General features: G+C 44.8%; 1 protein-coding gene across 1 annotated transcript in view; it reads left to right on the forward strand.

The window, feature by feature from the left end:
- LOC106598456 (SH3-containing GRB2-like protein 3-interacting protein 1) overlaps positions 1–18,207 on the forward strand; it is a 70,704-nt gene that overhangs the window by 28,483 nt on the left and 24,014 nt on the right. Inside the window, exons 6-7 of the mRNA XM_045714911.1 lie at positions 2,118–2,175; positions 4,907–5,079. Coding sequence (XP_045570867.1) covers positions 2,118–2,175; positions 4,907–5,079 — 231 coding nt within the window. The remainder of the gene's footprint in view (positions 1–2,117; positions 2,176–4,906; positions 5,080–18,207) is intronic.

Below are 18,207 nucleotides of genomic sequence, written 5' to 3' on the forward strand. Positions count from 1 at the left end.
GGATGGCTGGGGTGTTAAGTATGTCCCAGTTTAGGTCACCTAGTAGCACGAGCTCTGAAGATAGATGGGGGGCAATCAGTTCACATATGGTGTCCAGAGCACAACTAGGGGCCGAGGGGGGTCTATAGCAGGCGGCAACGGTGAGAGACTTGTTTTTGGAGAGGTGGATTTTTAAAAGTAGAAGTTCAAATTGTTTGGGTACAGACCTGGATAGCAGGACAGAACTCTGCAGGCTATCTCTGCAGTAGATTGCAACACCGCCCCCTTTGGTCGTTCTATCTTGTCTGAAAACGTTGTAGTTAGGGATGAAGATTTCAGAGTTTTTGGTGGACTTCCTAAGCCAAGATTCAGACACAGCTAGGACATCCGGGTTGGCAGAGTGTGCTAAAGCAGTGAATAAAACAAACTTAGGGAGGAGGCTTCTAATGTTAACATGCATGAAACCAAGGTTATTACGGTTACAGAAGTCATCAAAAGAGAGCGCCTGGGGAGTAGGAGTGGAGCCAGGCACTGCAGGGCCTGGATTCACCTCTACATCCCCAGAGGAGCAGAGAAGAATAAGTATGAGGGTACGGCTAAAAGCTATAAGAATTGGTCGTCTGTGACGTCCAGAATAGAGAGAAAAAGGAGCAGGTTTCTGGGGGCGATAAAATAGCTTCAAGGTATAATGTACAGACAAAGGTATGGTGGGATGTGAGTACAGAGGAGGTAAACCTAGGCATTTCGTGATTATGAGAGAGATATTGTCTCTAGAAACATCATTGAAACCAGAAGATGTCATAGCATGTGTGGGTGGAGGAACTGAGAGGTTGGATAAGGTATAATGAGCAGGGCTAGATAATAATGACTAATATCTAGTGACTAATAACTAATGAATAGTGACAAATGTCTAGTGACTAATAACTAATATCTTGTGACTAATAACTAATGAATAGTGACTAATAACTAATGAATAGTGACTAGTGACTAATAACTAATGAATAGTGACTAATGACTAGTGACTAATAACTAATGAATAGTGACTAATATCTAGTGACTAATAACTAATGAATAGTGACTAATAACTAATGAATAGTGACTAGTGACTAATAACTAATGAATAGTGACTAATGTCTAGTGACTAATAACTAATGAATAGTGACTAATGTCTAGTGACTAATAACTATTATCTTGTGACTAATAACTCATGAATAGTGACTAATGTCTAGTGACTAATAACTAATGAATAGTGACTAATGACTAGTGACTAATAACTAATGAATAATGACTAATGTCTAGTGACTAATAACTAATGAATAGTGACTAATGTCTAGTGACTAATAACTAATGAATAGTGACTAGTGACTAATAACTAATGAATAATGACTAATGTCTAGTGACTAATAACTAATGAATAGTGACTAGTGACTAATAACTAATGAATAATGACTAATGTCTAGTGACTAATAACTAATGAATAGTGACTAATGTCTAGTGACTAATAACTAATGAATAGTGACTAATGTCTAGTGACTAATAACTAATGAATAGTGACTAATATCTAGTGGCTAATAACTAATGAATAGTGACTAATATCTAGTGACTAATAACTAATGAATGTGACTAGTGACTAGTGACTAATGAATAGTGACTAGTGACTAATAACTAATGAATAGTGACTAGTGACTAGTGACTAATGAATAGTGACTAATATCTGACGTGACTAATAAAAATTAAGAAAATATATTACAATTTCAGAACCGCTTATGCAATACTTTGCTTATGAAGATGTTTCAACCACAATGGGGAAACCACATTCTAAACTTTACTTCCCACAACCAGACGTCACTTCCACTTCTGCTCCCAACAACTGTCCTGATTATGGCAATCAATCATCCTCGTGTAACATTGATTTTGGAATCAAAACGTGATGTCTCTTTTCAGAATCGTACATTAAGTTTGTGTGAGTCTTAACAAACAAGCATCTTCAAACCTCTCCAGCTATAAAAACACAGGACTGCAGTTTTTTTATGTGTGCGTTTCTTTCCCCACTAGCAATGAGAGAAGTGAATGTATTTGTTGTTACACGATGTCACAAACAGTCATTTTACCACTTACATATTTACTTCCTGTTACAGGCCGCTCCAGACGTGGACGCTGAGGGCTTCAGTCTCAGACCCGGAGAGGAGAGAGAAAATATCCTTTTAGATGATCAGATGTAGTCCATGTGGAATGGCTAGCTAGTTAGCAGTGAGCTAGTAGCGGGCATAGTGCAAGTGACGTCACCTGCCCTGGGACCTAGAGAGGTACTGTTGTCCTGCCCTGAGACGTAGAGAGGTACTGTTGTCCTGCCCTGAGACCTAGAGAGGTACTGTTGTCCTGCCCTGAGACCTAGAGAGGTACTGTTGTCCTGCCCTGAGACCTAGAGAGGTACTGTTGTCCTGCCCTGAGACCTAGAGAGGTACTGTTGTCCTGCCCTGAGACCTAGAGAGGTACTGTTGTCCTGCCCTGAGACCTAGAGAGGTACTGTTGTCCTGCCCTGAGACCTAGAGAGGTACTGTTGTCCTGCCCTGAGACCTAGAGAGGTCCTGTTATCCTGCCCTGAGACCTAGAGAGGTACTGTTGTCCTGCCCTGAGACCTAGAGAGGTACTGTTGTCCTGCCCTGAGACCTAGAGAGGTACTGTTGTCCTGCCCTGAGACCTAGAGAGGTACTGTTGTCCTGCCCTGAGACCTAGAGAGGTACTGTTGTCCTGCCCTGAGACCTAGAAAGGTACTGTTGTCCTGCCCTGAGACCTAGAGAGGTACTGTTGTCCTGCCCTGAGACCTAGAGAGGTACTGTTGTCCTGCCCTGAGACCTAGAGAGGTACTGTTGTCCTGCCCTGAGACCTAGAGAGGTCCTGTTGTCCTGCCCTGAGACCTAGAGAGGTACTGTTGTCCTGCCCTGAGACCTAGAGAGGTACTGTTGTCCTGCCCTGAGACCTAGAGCGGTACTGTTGTCCTGCCCTGAGACCTAGAGAGGTACTGTTGTCCTGCCCTGAGACCTAGAGAGGTACTGTTGTCCTGCCCTGAGATCTAGAGAGGTACTGTTGTCCTGCCCTGAGACCTAGAGAGGTACTGTTGTCCTACCCTGAGACCTAGAGAGGTACTGTTGTCCTGCCCTGAGACCTACAGAGGTACTGTTGTCCTGCCCTGAGACTTAGAGAGGTACTGTTGTCCTGCCCTGAGACTTAGAGAGGTACTGTTGTCCTGCCCTGAGACTTAGAGAGGTACTGTTGTCCTGCCCTGAGACCTAGAGAGGTACTGTTGTCCTGCCCTGAGACTTAGAGAGGTACTGTTATCCTGCCCTGAGACCTAGAGAGGTACTGTTGTCCTGCCCTGAGACTTAGAGAGGTACTGTTATCCTGCCCTGAGACCTAGAGAGGTACTGTTATCCTGCCCTGAGATCTAGAGAGATACTGTTGTCCTGGTCGGCGTTATTATGCTTCTTTTGGTGATCAGTGTTAATGTGTGCAGAGGGTCCCTGGTTCACGCCCAACTCAGGGCAGACAGGGGTGGAAGCTAAGCTGTTACACAGGCAACCGTCTTGGGACACTGACTGCTAAGCTATCGACCTGTTTAGCTAGCTGAGTGACATATTGGCCCAGTGGATCTCTATGTTAAATAGGCCAAATCACTCAGACACCCTCTCTATCTTTATGCTCTACATTTGAGTGAACCTGACCTGCAGGACCAAAAGAGTGAAAACAGTCTAGAGTCACATAAGAGTGTTTCCCCTCGCTATCTCTGTTGCATCCTGCCTAGAACGTTTTTAATACCATTGGTTTCAATTGAACATGTAGGTTTGTGTAACCCCTAATCACTGGCCTAGGATCAAATCAGCAATTGAGCCTCATGATGATGTGAGATATTCTAGTTTTCAGCAGTGAGATACACTACCGGTCAAAAGTTTTAGAATACCTTTCTTTATTTTTACTATTTTCTACATTGTAGAATAATAGTGAAGACATCAAAACTATGAAATAACACATATGGAATCATGTAGTAACCAAAAAAGTGTTAAACAAATCTAAATATATTTTATATTTGAGATCCTTCAAATAGCCACCATTTGCCTTGATGACAGCTTTGCACCCTCTTGGCATTCTCTCAACCATCTTCACCTGGAATATTTTTCCAACAGTCTTGAAGGAGTTTCCACATATGATGAGCACCTGTTGGCTGCTTTTACTTTACTATGCGGCCCAACTCATCCCAAATCATCTTAATTTGGTTGAGGTCGAGGGAGTGTGGAGGCCAGGTCATCTGATGTAGCACTCCGTCACTCTCCTTCTTGGTCAATTATCTCTTACACAGCCTGGAGGTGTGTTGGGTCATTGTCCTGTTGAGAAACAAATGATAGTCCCACTAAGCCCAAACCAGATGGGATGGCGTATCGCTGCAGAATGCTGTGGTAGCCATGCTGGTTAAGTGTGCCTTGAATTCTAAATAAATCACAGGCAGTGTCACCAGCAAAGCACCCCCACACCATAACACCTCCTCCTCCATGCTTTACGGTGGGAAATACACATGCGAAGATCATCCTTTCACCCACACCGCATCTCACAAAGACACAGCGGTTGGAACCAAAAATCTCAAATTTGGACTCATCAGACCAAAGGACAAATTTCCACCGGAAATGCAAACTTGTAATGTATTCAAGATTGAAAAAGGCTTCTAAAGTTTGTAATTTCCACTTTAAAATGACAGACTTGATTTTCCCTAACGAAAAATGTACGAACCCCTACAAAAAAATATACATTTATTATAATCCACATAATAATTCACATTTCCTTTTGCTGCAGGATTATTTTCCTTCTGTAGCAAACTGGCTCAAATTAAGATCCTACATCTGTATGTAAAAGATCTTCTTACTTAATGAGTGTTCACCAGCTCCCAAAGGCAAGCAGCACTTCTCCTCCAGCGACACTGAGGATGAGGACGACAACAGGAAGTTCAAGATCAAGATCAAGCCGTTGCCCTCCGACACTGCCAAGTGTGCCGTCCCCTCCATGGATGAACTGAAAGCTTCCGTTGGGGGTTTGGCTCTATCTCCCTCTTTGGTGAGTCCTTGCTGTTCTAACTGTATGTAACTGGAGTAGGGTGAAGTTGTCCCTAGACGGTGATTTTGGGTCAGTTTAGCATTTTCCCCACTAATTGTTAAGGGAATGCTGACCCTAGATCTGTACCTAGTGAAGTAGGATAAAGTGCAATGTCCCTGACTGAACTTGAACTTAAACTTGGGTCATTGTAACTGCTACTCCAAGAAAGCTAGCTCTCTCTGGTGTTATATTAAGTATTATATGAATCGGTTTGTTGAAACTGGAGACAGCTACAGCTAATTCTAGCCAGTGATATGATCTGGAATGTACTAAACATCTGAATATCTGTTCCTCCTCTCACTTCCTCCCCCTCTTCATCTCCCCCTCTTCCCTTTCTCTCTCCATCTTCCCTTTCTCTCTCCATCTTCCCTTTCTCTCTCCATCTTCCCTTTCTCTCCATCTTCCCTTTATCTCCCTCTCTCTCCATCTTCCCTTTCTCTCTCCATCTTCCCTTTCTCTCTCCATCTTCCCTTTCTCTCTCCATCTTCCCTTTCTCTCCATCTTCCCTTTATCTCCCTCTCTCTCCATCTTCCCTTTCTCTCTCCATCTTCCCTTTCTCTCTCCATCTTCCCTTTCTCTCTCCATCTTCCCTTTCTCTCTCCATCTTCCCTTTCTCTCTCCATCTTCCCTTTCTCTCCATCTTCCCTTTATCTCCCTCTCTCTCCATCTTCCCTTTCTCTCTCCATCTTCCCTTTCTCTCTCAATCTTCCCTTTCTCTCTCCATCTTCCCTTTCTCTCCATCTTCCCTTTATCTCCCTCTCTCTCCATCTTCCCTTTCTCTCTCCATCTTCCCTTTCTCTCTCAATCTTCCCTTTCTCTCTCCATCTTCCCTTTCTCTCCATCTTCCCTTTATCTCCCTCTCTCTCCATCTTCCCTTTCTCTCTCCATCTTCCCTTTCTCTCTCAATCTTCCCTTTCTCTCTCCATCTTCCCTTTCTCTCTCAATCTTCCCTTTCTCTCTCCATCTTCCCTTTCTCTCCATCTTCCCTTTATCTCCCTCTCTCTCCATCTTCCCTTTCTCTCTCCATCTTCCCTTTCTCTCTCCATCTTCCCTTTCTCTCTCAATCTTTCCTTTCTCTCTCCTCCCTTTCTCTCTCCATCTCCCTCTCTCTCCTACATCTGTTACTCTTGTAGAGGAGAAGTCCGGTAAGCCAGTCTTTTTTAAATGTAATTTCTTTATCTGTTTCAGTATAAAGAAAAGGCATGGCATGGATTCACTTGGCTGTGGATTCTTTTCTCACTTGGATTCTCTTTCCCCTGCTGTAGCTAAAAAATCCCCAACGGGCAAAATGTTGCATGTGATGTGACGTCACATTTTTGTTGTTGTTATAAACAGATTCTCTGTCATATCACCAGATTAGAACTAAACAATCATTGTTTTCACGACGACATAAAGAAAGACATCGTATTTTGGTTGTTATCTGGTCAGCTATAACCCGTATTACAACCAGATGAAGATGTATTTTTCTGGTTGCTAAAAAGATATTTACGAAATGTTTTTTTTACAAACCATAATGATGTCAGTGATGTCATTACAACCAGTTTGGCTGCTGGGATAGGCTCTTCTATTTGAGATGTTTAGCTATTCCTCCCTCTGCATGTCATGTATGCTTTATGGTACTAACTCATTCACACTGCATGCCTTTAACACATTTTATTTTGCTTAATAACTTTAGTTGAATCTCCCTTGCAAAAGCTTGCATCGTATATAATGCACAATCCTTCGCATAACACCTGTTCATAGCCTATTGATTCTGTTTGACCAAAGCTAATTGGCGCTGGCGTAATGCAGCATCTCTGGACCCCCTCCCCCCCCCGCAAGGTCGGAATACCCCCCCATTTAAAAAAAGACAAACGAATGCGTCAGCCAGATAGCCACTCAAAAAGTATAGACTACCGATCTCTGCCCTTGGTGCTGAAATTGCAACAAGTTGATGTGAATCGATTATAGAGTTTCTGTGGTGCCAGGGCATGTAGCCTATAGCTTTGCTTTAGCTAATGGATAAATGTTTATTAGGCCTAATTGATTGTAATTTTCTCATGTTAAGTCAAACATTTCACAAAGCTATCCACAGTGTTACAAGCCTGCCATTTAGACTGCTGGCTGGCAGCAATAATGTCATTATTTGTTCAGTAATTCAAGTTGGAAATTCAAACATTGCAGATTTATGAAATACATGTTCGATACAACAGAATACTAATAACAAACCAATTGCTAAAAAAAATACAACTGTCCTGTATAGCCTACCTGAACCTGCATGACATGAGCCGTCCTCGCACTCTCCCAGCTTGGATAGAAAGTTGTGCGTAAAACCAGTCTATTAATGCCAAATAATAGTCAGCACACCCTCAAAACACCAGCTTACGTTGTTTCATTATGCAGTGTAGCCTACTATCTATAGCTATATACAGTATTTAGCTACTATTTAGTTGCTATTTAGAAACTCTTCATAAAAATTACACATCAAATAGCCTAAACATTTTGGAAAAAGGTAGTCGGCTTTGGTAGCTACAGTATGAGCCTGGCCTCTAGCAGCTACAGTATGAGCCTGGCCTCTAGCAGCTACAGTATGAGCCTGGCCTCTAGTAGCTACAGTATGAGCCTGGCCTCTACTAGCTACAGTATGAGCCTGGCCTCTAGTAGCTACAGTATGAGCCTGTCCTCTACTAGCTACAGTATGAGCCTGGCCTCTAGTAGCTACAGTATGAGCCTTTTCTCTAGTAGCTACAGTATGAGCCTGGCCTCTAGCAGCTACAGTATGAGCCTGGCCTCTAGCAGCTACAGTATGAGGCTGGTCTCTAGTAGCTACAGTATGAGCCTGGCCTCTAGTAGCTACAGTATGAGCCTGGCCTCTACTAGCTACAGTATGAGCCTGGCCTCTAGCAGCTACAGTATGAGCCTGTCCTCTAGTAGCTACAGTATGAGGCTGGCCTCTAGTAGCTACAGTATGAGCCTGGCCTCTACTAGCTACAGTATGAGCCTGGCCTCTAGTAGCTACAGTATGAGCCTGGCCTCTAGTAGCTACAGTATGAGCCTGGCCTCTAGCAGCTACAGTATGAGCCTGGCCTCTACTAGCTACAGTATGAGCCTGGCCTCTAGCAGCTACAGTATGAGTCTGGCCTCTAGTAGCTACAGTATGAGCCTGGCCTCTAGCAGCTACAGTATGAGCCTGTCCTCTACTAGCTACAGTATGAGCCTGGCCTCTAGTAGCTACAGTATGAGCCTGGCCTCTAGTAGCTACAGTATGAGCCTGCCCTCTACTAGCTACAGTATGAGCCTGGCCTCTAGTAGCTACAGTATGAGCCTGGCCTCTAGCAGCTACAGTATGAGGCTGGCCTCTAGTAGCTACAGTATGAGCCTGGCCTCTACTAGCTACAGTATGAGCCTGGCCTCTAGTAGCTACAGTATGAGCCTGGCCTCTACTAGCTACAGTATGAGCCTGGCCTCTAGTAGCTACAGTATGAGCCTGCCCTCTAGTAGCTACAGTATGAGCCTGGCCTCTAGCAGCTACAGTATGAGCCTGGCCTCTAGCAGCTACAGTATGAGACTGGCCTCTAGTAGCTACAGTATGAGCCTGGCCTCTACTAGCTACAGTATGAGCCTGGCCTCTAGTAGCTACAGTATGAGCCTTGCCTCTAGTAGCTACAGTATGAGCCTGGCCTCTAGCAGCTACAGTATGAGCCTGGCCTCTACTAGCTACAGTATGAGCCTGGCCTCTAGCAGCTACAGTATGAGCCTGGCCTCTAGTAGCTACAGTATGAGCCTGGCCTCTAGCAGCTACAGTATGAGTCTGGCCTCTAGCAGCTACAGTATGAGCCTGGCCTATAGTAGCTACAGTATGTGACTGTGTCGCCTTGCATGTTTGTGTGCTAATGTTTTCACCACGGCCTGTAGATCCAATTTGCGGATCCGACTGTTTTCTATACCGAGTATTGACAACCCAGTCTTTCCTGAGACATTGTACATTATATGTCCATTGGGCTGGACACAATATAAACTCAGTCTTGAATGATGTATGCCAAGTTATACCAGAGATAAGACTTGATATTGTTACCACACAACTCAAACGCCGGTTCACCGGTATGAACAAAATCACAAATCGTTTTTTTTGTTGAGCCCCCAAGAACTGTTAATCTGTTAATCTGCTAAAGATAATGAGTTTGAGTTTATTTATTCTTGCTCACAGATGAAACTTCAAGAAATGCAGACTTTACATTACTAATAATAAAACACTCATTTAAAATACATAACACATAATACGTGACATAAATAGAATATTGAACAATTGTAAACATTACAGTACATTTTTCATGATGGAAAGAAATGTAAATATTGAAATGTGATTAAAAAAAATAGAATTTTTGGGAGAACCATTTAAGGGTAGAGTTATTATAGAGTGATAGTAGTGGGTAGAGTAGCGTTTCACAGGTGGTTCGTACGGGCAGTTATACAGGACAGTTTGTGGCTGTTTCTCAGGAGCCTGGTGGTACCTCTTGTTGGAGGGAGCAGGTCATTCAGTGGATGGTCAAAAGTGTGCATGTCCTTCACCAGATGCACTGCAGCCTGCTCTCGCCTGCTCTGCAGTGAGGGGAGCTGTGGTTGGACTGCTCCACCTCTGGAGATGTTCCTCAAGGACCTCCTCTGCACCCTGCATAGTTGGACCTGCTGCTTTTTACTGCATCCAACTTCACTTCACCGTATTCCAGACAAGGCTTTACCAGTGTAGTATAGATTGTGACCAGATTTTCAGTGGGTATGCCTTTTCTGGCAAGAACTGTCAAAAAGTGAAGGTGTTTTGAGGCCTTTCTCACTGACTGCTCCACATGTGTGTCACCACTGAGGTTAGAGTCTAGATGAAAACCAAGATACTTAGTTGTTGTTACCACTCCAAAAAAACAACAATGGTGAGGGTGTTACTGGCTGATATGTCAAAGCCTTTGATTGAGTAGATCACGCAAAGCTCCTGCAACATCTATCTGACATTGTGTCCAAGGTTACTAGCCTGGCTCCACAGCTACACCACAGGAAGAAGACAGAGGGTGATGGTTACTAGCCTGGCTCCACAGCTACACCACAGGAAGAAGAAGACAGAGGGTGATGGTTACTAGCCTGGCTCCACAGCTACACCACAGGAAGAAGACAGAGGGTGATGGTTACTAGCCTGGCTCCACAGCTACACCACAGGAAGAAGACAGAGGGTGATGGTTACTAGCCTGGCTCCACAGCTACACCACAGGAAGAAGACAGAGGGTGATGGTTACTAGCCTGGCTCCACAGCTACACCACAGGAAGAAGACAGAGGGTGATGGTTACTAGCCTGGCTCCACAGCTACACCACAGGAAGAAGACAGAGGGTGATGGTTACTAGCCTGGCTCCACAGCTACACCACAGGAAGAAGACAGAGGGTGATGGTTACTAGCCTGGCTCCACAGCTACACCACAGGAAGAAGGCAGAGGGTGATGGTTACTAGCCTGGCTCCACAGCTACACCACAGGAAGAAGACAGAGGGTGATGGTTACTAGCCTGGCTCCACAGCTACACCACAGGAAGAAGAAGACAGAGGGTGATGGTTACTAGCCTGGCTCCACAGCTACACCACAGGAAGAAGAAGACAGAGGGTGATGGTTACTAGCCTGGCTCCACAGCTACACCACAGGAAGAAGACAGAGGGTGATGGTTACTAGCCTGGCTCCACAGCTACACCACAGGAAGAAGACAGAGGGTGATGGTTACTAGCCTGGCTCCACAGCTACACCACAGGAAGAAGACAGAGGGTGATGGTTACTAGCCTGGCTCCACAGCTACACCACAGGAAGAAGACAGAGGGTGATGGTTACTAGCCTGGCTCCACAGCTACACCACAGGAAGAAGGCAGAGGGTGATGGTTACTACCCTGGCTCCACAGCTACACCACAGGAAGAAGACAGAGGGTGATGGTTACTAGCCTGGCTCCACAGCTACACCACAGGAAGAAGACAGAGGGTGATGGTTACTAGCCTGGCTCCACAGCTACACCACAGGAAGAAGAAGACAGAGGGTGATGGTTTCTAGCCTGGCTCCACAGCTACACCACAGGAAGAAGACAGAGGGTGATGGTTACTAGCCTGGCTCCACAGCTACACCACAGGAAGAAGACAGAGGGTGATGGTTACTAGCCTGGCTCCACAGCTACACCACAGGAAGAAGACAGAGGGTGATGGTTACTAGCCTGGCTCCACAGCTACACCACAGGAAGAAGACAGAGGGTGATGGTTACTAGCCTGGCTCCACAGCTACACCACAGGAAGAAGACAGAGGGTGATGGTTACTAGCCTGGCTCCACAGCTACACCACAGAAGAAGAAGACAGAGGGTGATGGTTACTAGCCTGGCTCCACAGCTACACCACAGGAGAAGAAGACAGAGGGTGATGGTTACTAGCCTGGCTCCACAGCTACACCACAGGAAGAAGGCAGAGGGTGATGGTTACTAGCCTGGCTCCACAGCTACACCACAGGAAGAAGACAGAGGGTGATGGTTACTAGCCCTGGCTCCACAGCTACACCACAGGAAGAAGGCAGAGGGTGATGGTTACTAGCCTGGCTCCACAGCTACACCACAGGAAGAAGGCAGAGGGTGATGGTTACTAGCCTGGCTCCACAGCTACACCACAGGAAGAAGACAGAGGGTGATGGTTACTAGCCTGGCTCCACAGCTACACCACAGGAAGAAGGCAGAGGGTGATGGTTACTAGCCTGGCTCCACAGCTACACCACAGGAAGAAGACAGAGGGTGATGGTTACTAGCCTGGCTCCACAGCTACACCACAGGAAGAAGGCAGAGGGTGATGGTTACTAGCCTGGCTCTACAGCTACACCACAGGAAGAAGACAGAAAGTGATGGTTACTAGCCTGGCTCCACAGCTACACCACAGGAAGAAGACAGAAAGTGATGGTTACTAGCCTGTGGCTTTCACAAGGGTGGTAGTAGTGCTGGACTTTGGTAGGTAGGCATACTGATTTGTGCACTGTTGGCATGAGTTTTTTTGTTGTTGATGAAGTTCTCCTGGATTTTTCCAAGGCATGAAGTTAGAGAGATGGGCCTCCAGTCGACCGTTGTACATGGGTTTGACACTTTAGGTATGGGGACACACATTGTCAGTGTTCCAGGCAGCAGGAACAGTCTCCTGCCAGTAGGTGGTGTTAACTATGTGTGTGATGACAGGGGCTAGATCTTCTGCATGCTCTTTTAGTACTGTTGGGTTCAGGGTAAACTTTGAACATTGAGATACTAAAGGCATGATAGATCAGAAGCATAGTATATAAAGGAGTGAAAGATACAGGCTTTTACGTCAGAAGTGAATGGTTCTCTGTAGAAAGACAGATGGCTGTGGAATGTGTTGGGTGGACAGGAGGAAGTCACAGGATTGCTATAGGGGAAGCAGATGGACATCTGTGGATTCGGCGAAGGAGGGGTTGAGGTCAGGAGTTCAGGTCAGATCCCCTGAAGGGAGTAATAAGGGTTTAGTATCCTGTTACCCTCTTCCTGTGGAACCATAAGATGTAAGGATTGGAGAGAAGGAGGAGTGCCTAAAGTGGAGTATATACAGTCGTGGCCAAAAGTTTTGAGAATGACACAAATATTATTTTCACAAAGTCTGCTGCCTCAGTTTGTATGATGGCAATTTGCATGTACTCCAGAATGTTATGAAGAGTGACCAGATGAATTGCAATTAATTGCAAAGTCCCTCTTTGCCATGCAAATGAACTGAATCCCAAAAAAACATTTCCACTGCATTTCAGCCCTGCCACAAAAGTACCAGCTGACATCATGTCAGTGATTCTCTCGTTAACACAGGTGTGAGTGTTGACGAGGACAAGGCTGGAGATCACTCTGTCATGCTGATTGAGTTTGAATAACAGACTGGAAGCTTCAAAAGGAGGGTGGTACTTGGAATCATTGTTCTTCCTCTGTCAAACATGGTTACCTGCAAGGAAACACGTGCCGTCATCATTGCTTTGCACAAAAAGGGCTTCACAGGCAAGGATATAGCTGCCAGTAAGACTGCACCTAAATCAACCATTTATCGGATCATCAAGAAATTCAAGGAGAGCGGTTCAATTGTTGTGAAGAAGGCTTCAGGGCACCCAAGAAAGTCCAGCAAGCGCCAGGACCGTCTCCTAAAGTTGATTCAGCTGCGGGATCGGGGCACCACCAGTACAGTGCTTGCTCAGGAATGGCAGCAGGCAGGTGTGAGTGCATCTGCACGCACAGTGAGGTGAAGACTTTTGGGGGATGGCCTGGTGTCAAGAAGGGCAGCAAAGAAGCCACTTCTCTCCAGGAAAACATCAGGGACAGACTGATATTCTGCAAAAGGTACAGGGATTGGACTGCTGAAGACTGGGGTAAAAAAAGCTTGTCCGGAGAAGACAAGGTGAGCGCTACCATCAGTCCTGTGTCATGCCAACAGTAAAGCATCCTGAGACCATTCATGTGTGGGGTTGCTTCTCAGCCAAGGGAGTGGGCTCACTCACAATTTTGCCTAAGAACACAGCCATGAATAAAGAATGGTACCAACACATCCTCCGAGTGCAACTTCTCCCAACCATCCAGGAACAGTTTGGTGACAAACAATACCTTTTCCAGCATGATGGAGCACCTTGCCATAAGACAAAAGTGATAACTTAGTGGCTCGGGGAACAAAACATCAATATTTTGGGTCCATGGCCAATAAACTCCCCAGACCTTAATCCCATTGAGAACTTGTGGTCAATCCTCAAGAGGCGGGTGGACAAACAAAAACCCACATATTCTGACAAACTCCAAGCATTGATTATGCAAGAATGGGCTGCCATCAGTCAGGATGTGGACCAGAAGTTAATTGACAGCATGCCAGGGCAGATTGCAGAGGTCTTGAAAAAGAAGGGTCAACACTTCATGTAATTGTCAATAAAAGCCTTTGACACTTATGAAATGCTTGTAATTATACTTCAGTATTCCATAGTAACATCTGACAAAAATATCTAAAGACACTGAAGCAGCAAACTTTGTGGAAATTAATATTTGTGTCATTCTCAAAACGTTTGGCCACGACTGTATACTTGTAGTGGTGGAAACATGTCTTTGTCTGAATTACAGCTGTGTCGACCCTTTGGGAAGAATTCAACTTGGTTAAGCTTCTCTAGTGTCCGTGTGTTATTTACTCGGAAAAAGAAGAACCTAACAGTACCCAGGCTGGAATGACATCAGGCCCACACGCTTTACGTGGGCTCAGTCTGGTCAGAGCTTGCTTTATCTGGCCAATGCTGCACAGCTCAACCTGCCTTGTAGGCACGGGCAGGGGGAAGATGGCAAGAGGTGTGTTGCTTGTCCATGCTTCAGCAAAAAATACATTAAAAACATCAGCCACATCGTTGTCTTCAATTCCCTCCACCTGTATTCTCCCTCCTGATGTTTTCTTTCGTCCCAGTCCTTAGTTAATGAAGTCCCGTCATTCCTTAGGGCTTTTCTTCTTTAGGTCCTGGATTTCAGTTTTGTAGTAGTTTGTCTTTGTGTAAGGCTCGGGCGTAGTGGCGGAGGAAACAGACGCAGGAAGCAGCGAGAAGGGTTATAGCTTTTAATGCTCGAAAAGCAAAACACCTGCCAACCCAACATGCGAACTTAGCGCACACAAAATGAAAGTGCCCCAAACACAGGGGACAAAATACAGTGAGCGCAACACGATGCACTAGCGCAAAATACAGACAGCGCTTACCCAAGCAACACACAGAGGAAACAATCCCGCACAAAGAGCAGGTGGGCCAGCTAGCTCATATAGCCCCGCTAATCAACCCAACTACGGACAGGTGCAAACAATAACAGAAAGGGGGAAAACAAAAAAGGAATCAGTGGCAGCTAGTAGGCCGGTGACGACGACCGCCGAGCGCCACCCGAGCAGGAGGGGGCGCCACCTTCGGTGGGAGCCGTGACACTTTGCTTCTTTGATAAACGTTTGCAAATACTTTCTGTATTTCCTCCATTTCAATGTTTTCTGTTGAAAATCATCTGTCTTTTCCTGATGGTGGTCTTTATTCGTTCAGTCATCCAGGGCTTGTCCAGTGTTGCTGTTTTCTTATTTCTTATTGGCATGTATACATCAAGTGCAGTTTGAATGCAGGAGTTGAACATCTCCACCTTTGCATCAATGCTCTGAGCCTCATATTTGGCAGACCAGTCAGTGCTGGCCATACATCGTGCCAAGGCCTCCTTTCTGTTCAGACGTTCTTTTTTCCGCTGCACCTCGCTCCTCCCTCCTGATGTTGTGTTTGGGGAGAACAGCAGACATTTGTGATCACTGGATCCAAGAGGAGCAAGTACAGTGGGGGTGTTGTAGTGATTCTTCATATTTGTAAGGATCAGATCTAGGATGGAGTCCCCTCTGGTCTTGTCTTTGACCACTTGTTTCATGTCTGGATGGGAGTTTGTCAGCATCTTGATGGGCAGGTGATTAAAGTCTCCACACAGGATGAGCCCCATTTGGGGATAGGACACCCTGATCACATGGACAGTGTTGATGAGATAATTCACAGTATTCTGCTGAAGTGTTTTCTCATTTGCCCATAGTGGATGGTAGAGTTCTCCCACTAACAGAGTTGAAACTGAGCTGGGGAGTCGTTTAGGACGGAGCTGAAGCTACATACACTCAAACTCCTCTTTCTCTAGGTCAGTTCTTCTCTTTGCCTGCATACTGTGGTTCACATACATAGCCACGTCCCCACCTCTCATCCCCTCTGGACCTGTCATTTCTCAACAGCAGATAGTTATATATGAAAAGAGATTCATCTGGGATATTTTCATTGCGTCCAAAGTTTCAGTGACACATCCAATGTCTGCATTTACTAATTGAAGAAGCAGTTCAAATTCATCCACTTTGTTTATCAATGATCTTGAATTACAAACAAGCACATTTGGAGTCTCTGGGGAATTTTTGGACAAATTTGCGACATCACAAAATTCAGTTAAAACTCTGCATTCACGTGAGCAATTGTGTTTTTGATGTATTTTAGGTCTGTTACCTTCTATTGTCAGTATTTTCCTCCGTCTGCCCTTACCAGCTGTAGTCCCTGTCACCCGATTTCTTGCACGCATTATCCCGAAGCACTGAAGTTTGTCTCGGATATGCGGTGCCAGTGAAGGTGCGTGTTTTTGTATATCTGTTAGAAAATGTGATGAGTATTCCACAACGGTTGTACAATTCATCATTGTCAAAGCCATGCTTGATCCATTAAAAGAGCAGGGAAAAGTATGCAGTGTGACACAACAACAAAAACAACACCAACAAACATTTCAAACGTTGTAACACATGTTACTCTCGAGAGGCTGCCTGTCAATGACAACAGCTCCGAATCGTAAGTATAATCTGTTTGCATCTACCAATTTATTGGCTGTCCGGTATGCAGACGACCTGTCTCCAGAGCTTCCTATACAGTTAATCTCTTTCCGGAACATCTTGAGGCCGGCAATTAAGGATAATGAGAGGCTCAATTAAAGATGTTGCAGAACTGCTGTATTTGAAGCACCACTCCCTTCTGCACAGTTTCCCTGATGTTACTACGGCAATCAAGCTGTTTTTAACCATCCCTGTAACTTTTGCTTCTACCAATTTATTGGCTGTCCGGTATGCAGACGACCTGTCTCCAGAGCTTCCTATACAGTTAATCTCTTTCCGGAACATCTTGAGGCCGGCAACTAAGGATAATGAGAGGCTCAATTAAAGATGTTGCAGAACTGCTGTATTTGAAGCACCACTCCCTTCTGCACAGTTTCCCTGATGTTACTACGGCAATCAAGCTGTTTTTAACCATCCCTGTAACTTTTGCTTCTACAGATAGTTTGTTTTCTGAACTAAAACTCATAAAGAACTTCCTAAGAAGCATTAGGCTCTCGGTCTGATTTGAGCTTTAAAACATCTGAGTAAGCTCCACTCATTGTACTGGCACCATCGTAGCCTTGACCACTGCATTTATTCACCGATATCTCTTTACTTTACAATCAGTTCAATTCTTATTTTTCAAGGCCTGAGGCACTTTGATCAGTCACATTCTTGAAACCCAAGACACAAATACTTAGCTTCCTAGTACATATGGAAATTAAAAAGGTTTATGAATTACGTTTTGGAGATTTACTGTCAAAATGCTTAATTAAATGTTTAAAAAAATTATAAAAAGTCTGATTAAAAGGTGCATGGGCCCCCATAGCTGTGTTGACAAGCTGAGCTAATGTAACCTACCAGGTGCTATGTTGTGTTGACAAGCTGAGGTAATGTAACCTACCAGGTGCTATGTTGTATTGACAAGCTGAGGTAATGTAACCTACCAGGTGCTATGTTGTATTGACAAGCTGAGGTAATGTAACCTACCAGGTGCTATGTTGTATTGACAAGCTGAGGTAATGTAACCTACCAGGTGCTATGTTGTATTGCCAAGCTGAGGTAATGTAACCTACCAGGTGCTATGTTGTGTTGACAAGCTGAGGTAATGTAACCTACCAGGTGCTATGTTGTATAAAGTGAGGTAATGTAACTACCAGGTGCTATGTTGTGTTGACAAGCTGAGGTAATGTAACCTACCAGGTGCTATGTTGTGTTGACAAGCTGAGGTAATGTAACCTACCAGGTGCTATGTTGTATTGCCAAGCTGAGGTAATGTAACCTACCAGGTGCTATGTTGTATTGCCAAGCTGAGGTAATGTAACCAACCAGGTGCTATGTTGTATTGACAAGCTGAGGTAATGTAAACTACCAGGTGCTATGTTGTATTGCCAAGCTGAGGTAATGTAACCTACCAGGTGCTATGTTGTATTGCTGCATTACTATATGTAGGCTTTATTGCACAGTGTTGAAGTAGAGGGGTGTTACATTCTTTTCGGTTCTATTTGCCTGATATGTCACTCACTCTCTGACCAGGTCTGTTCTCTCTTCCTTTTTGTTGGTCTCAGAGACGCAGCCCGGTAAGTCGCCACCTGGTGGCTCATTTTAAAAGTGTCTGCACCCAAAGCACTTGCAAGGAAATAAATGAATTATGAATATTATTGTTTGGAGTGCTGTTCATTTCATTCTTTATACACCCAAA

Source organism: Salmo salar, chromosome ssa03 (genome assembly GCF_905237065.1).
Source record: "Salmo salar chromosome ssa03, Ssal_v3.1, whole genome shotgun sequence".
In the NCBI taxonomy this organism is placed as follows: Eukaryota; Metazoa; Chordata; class Actinopteri; order Salmoniformes; family Salmonidae; genus Salmo; species Salmo salar.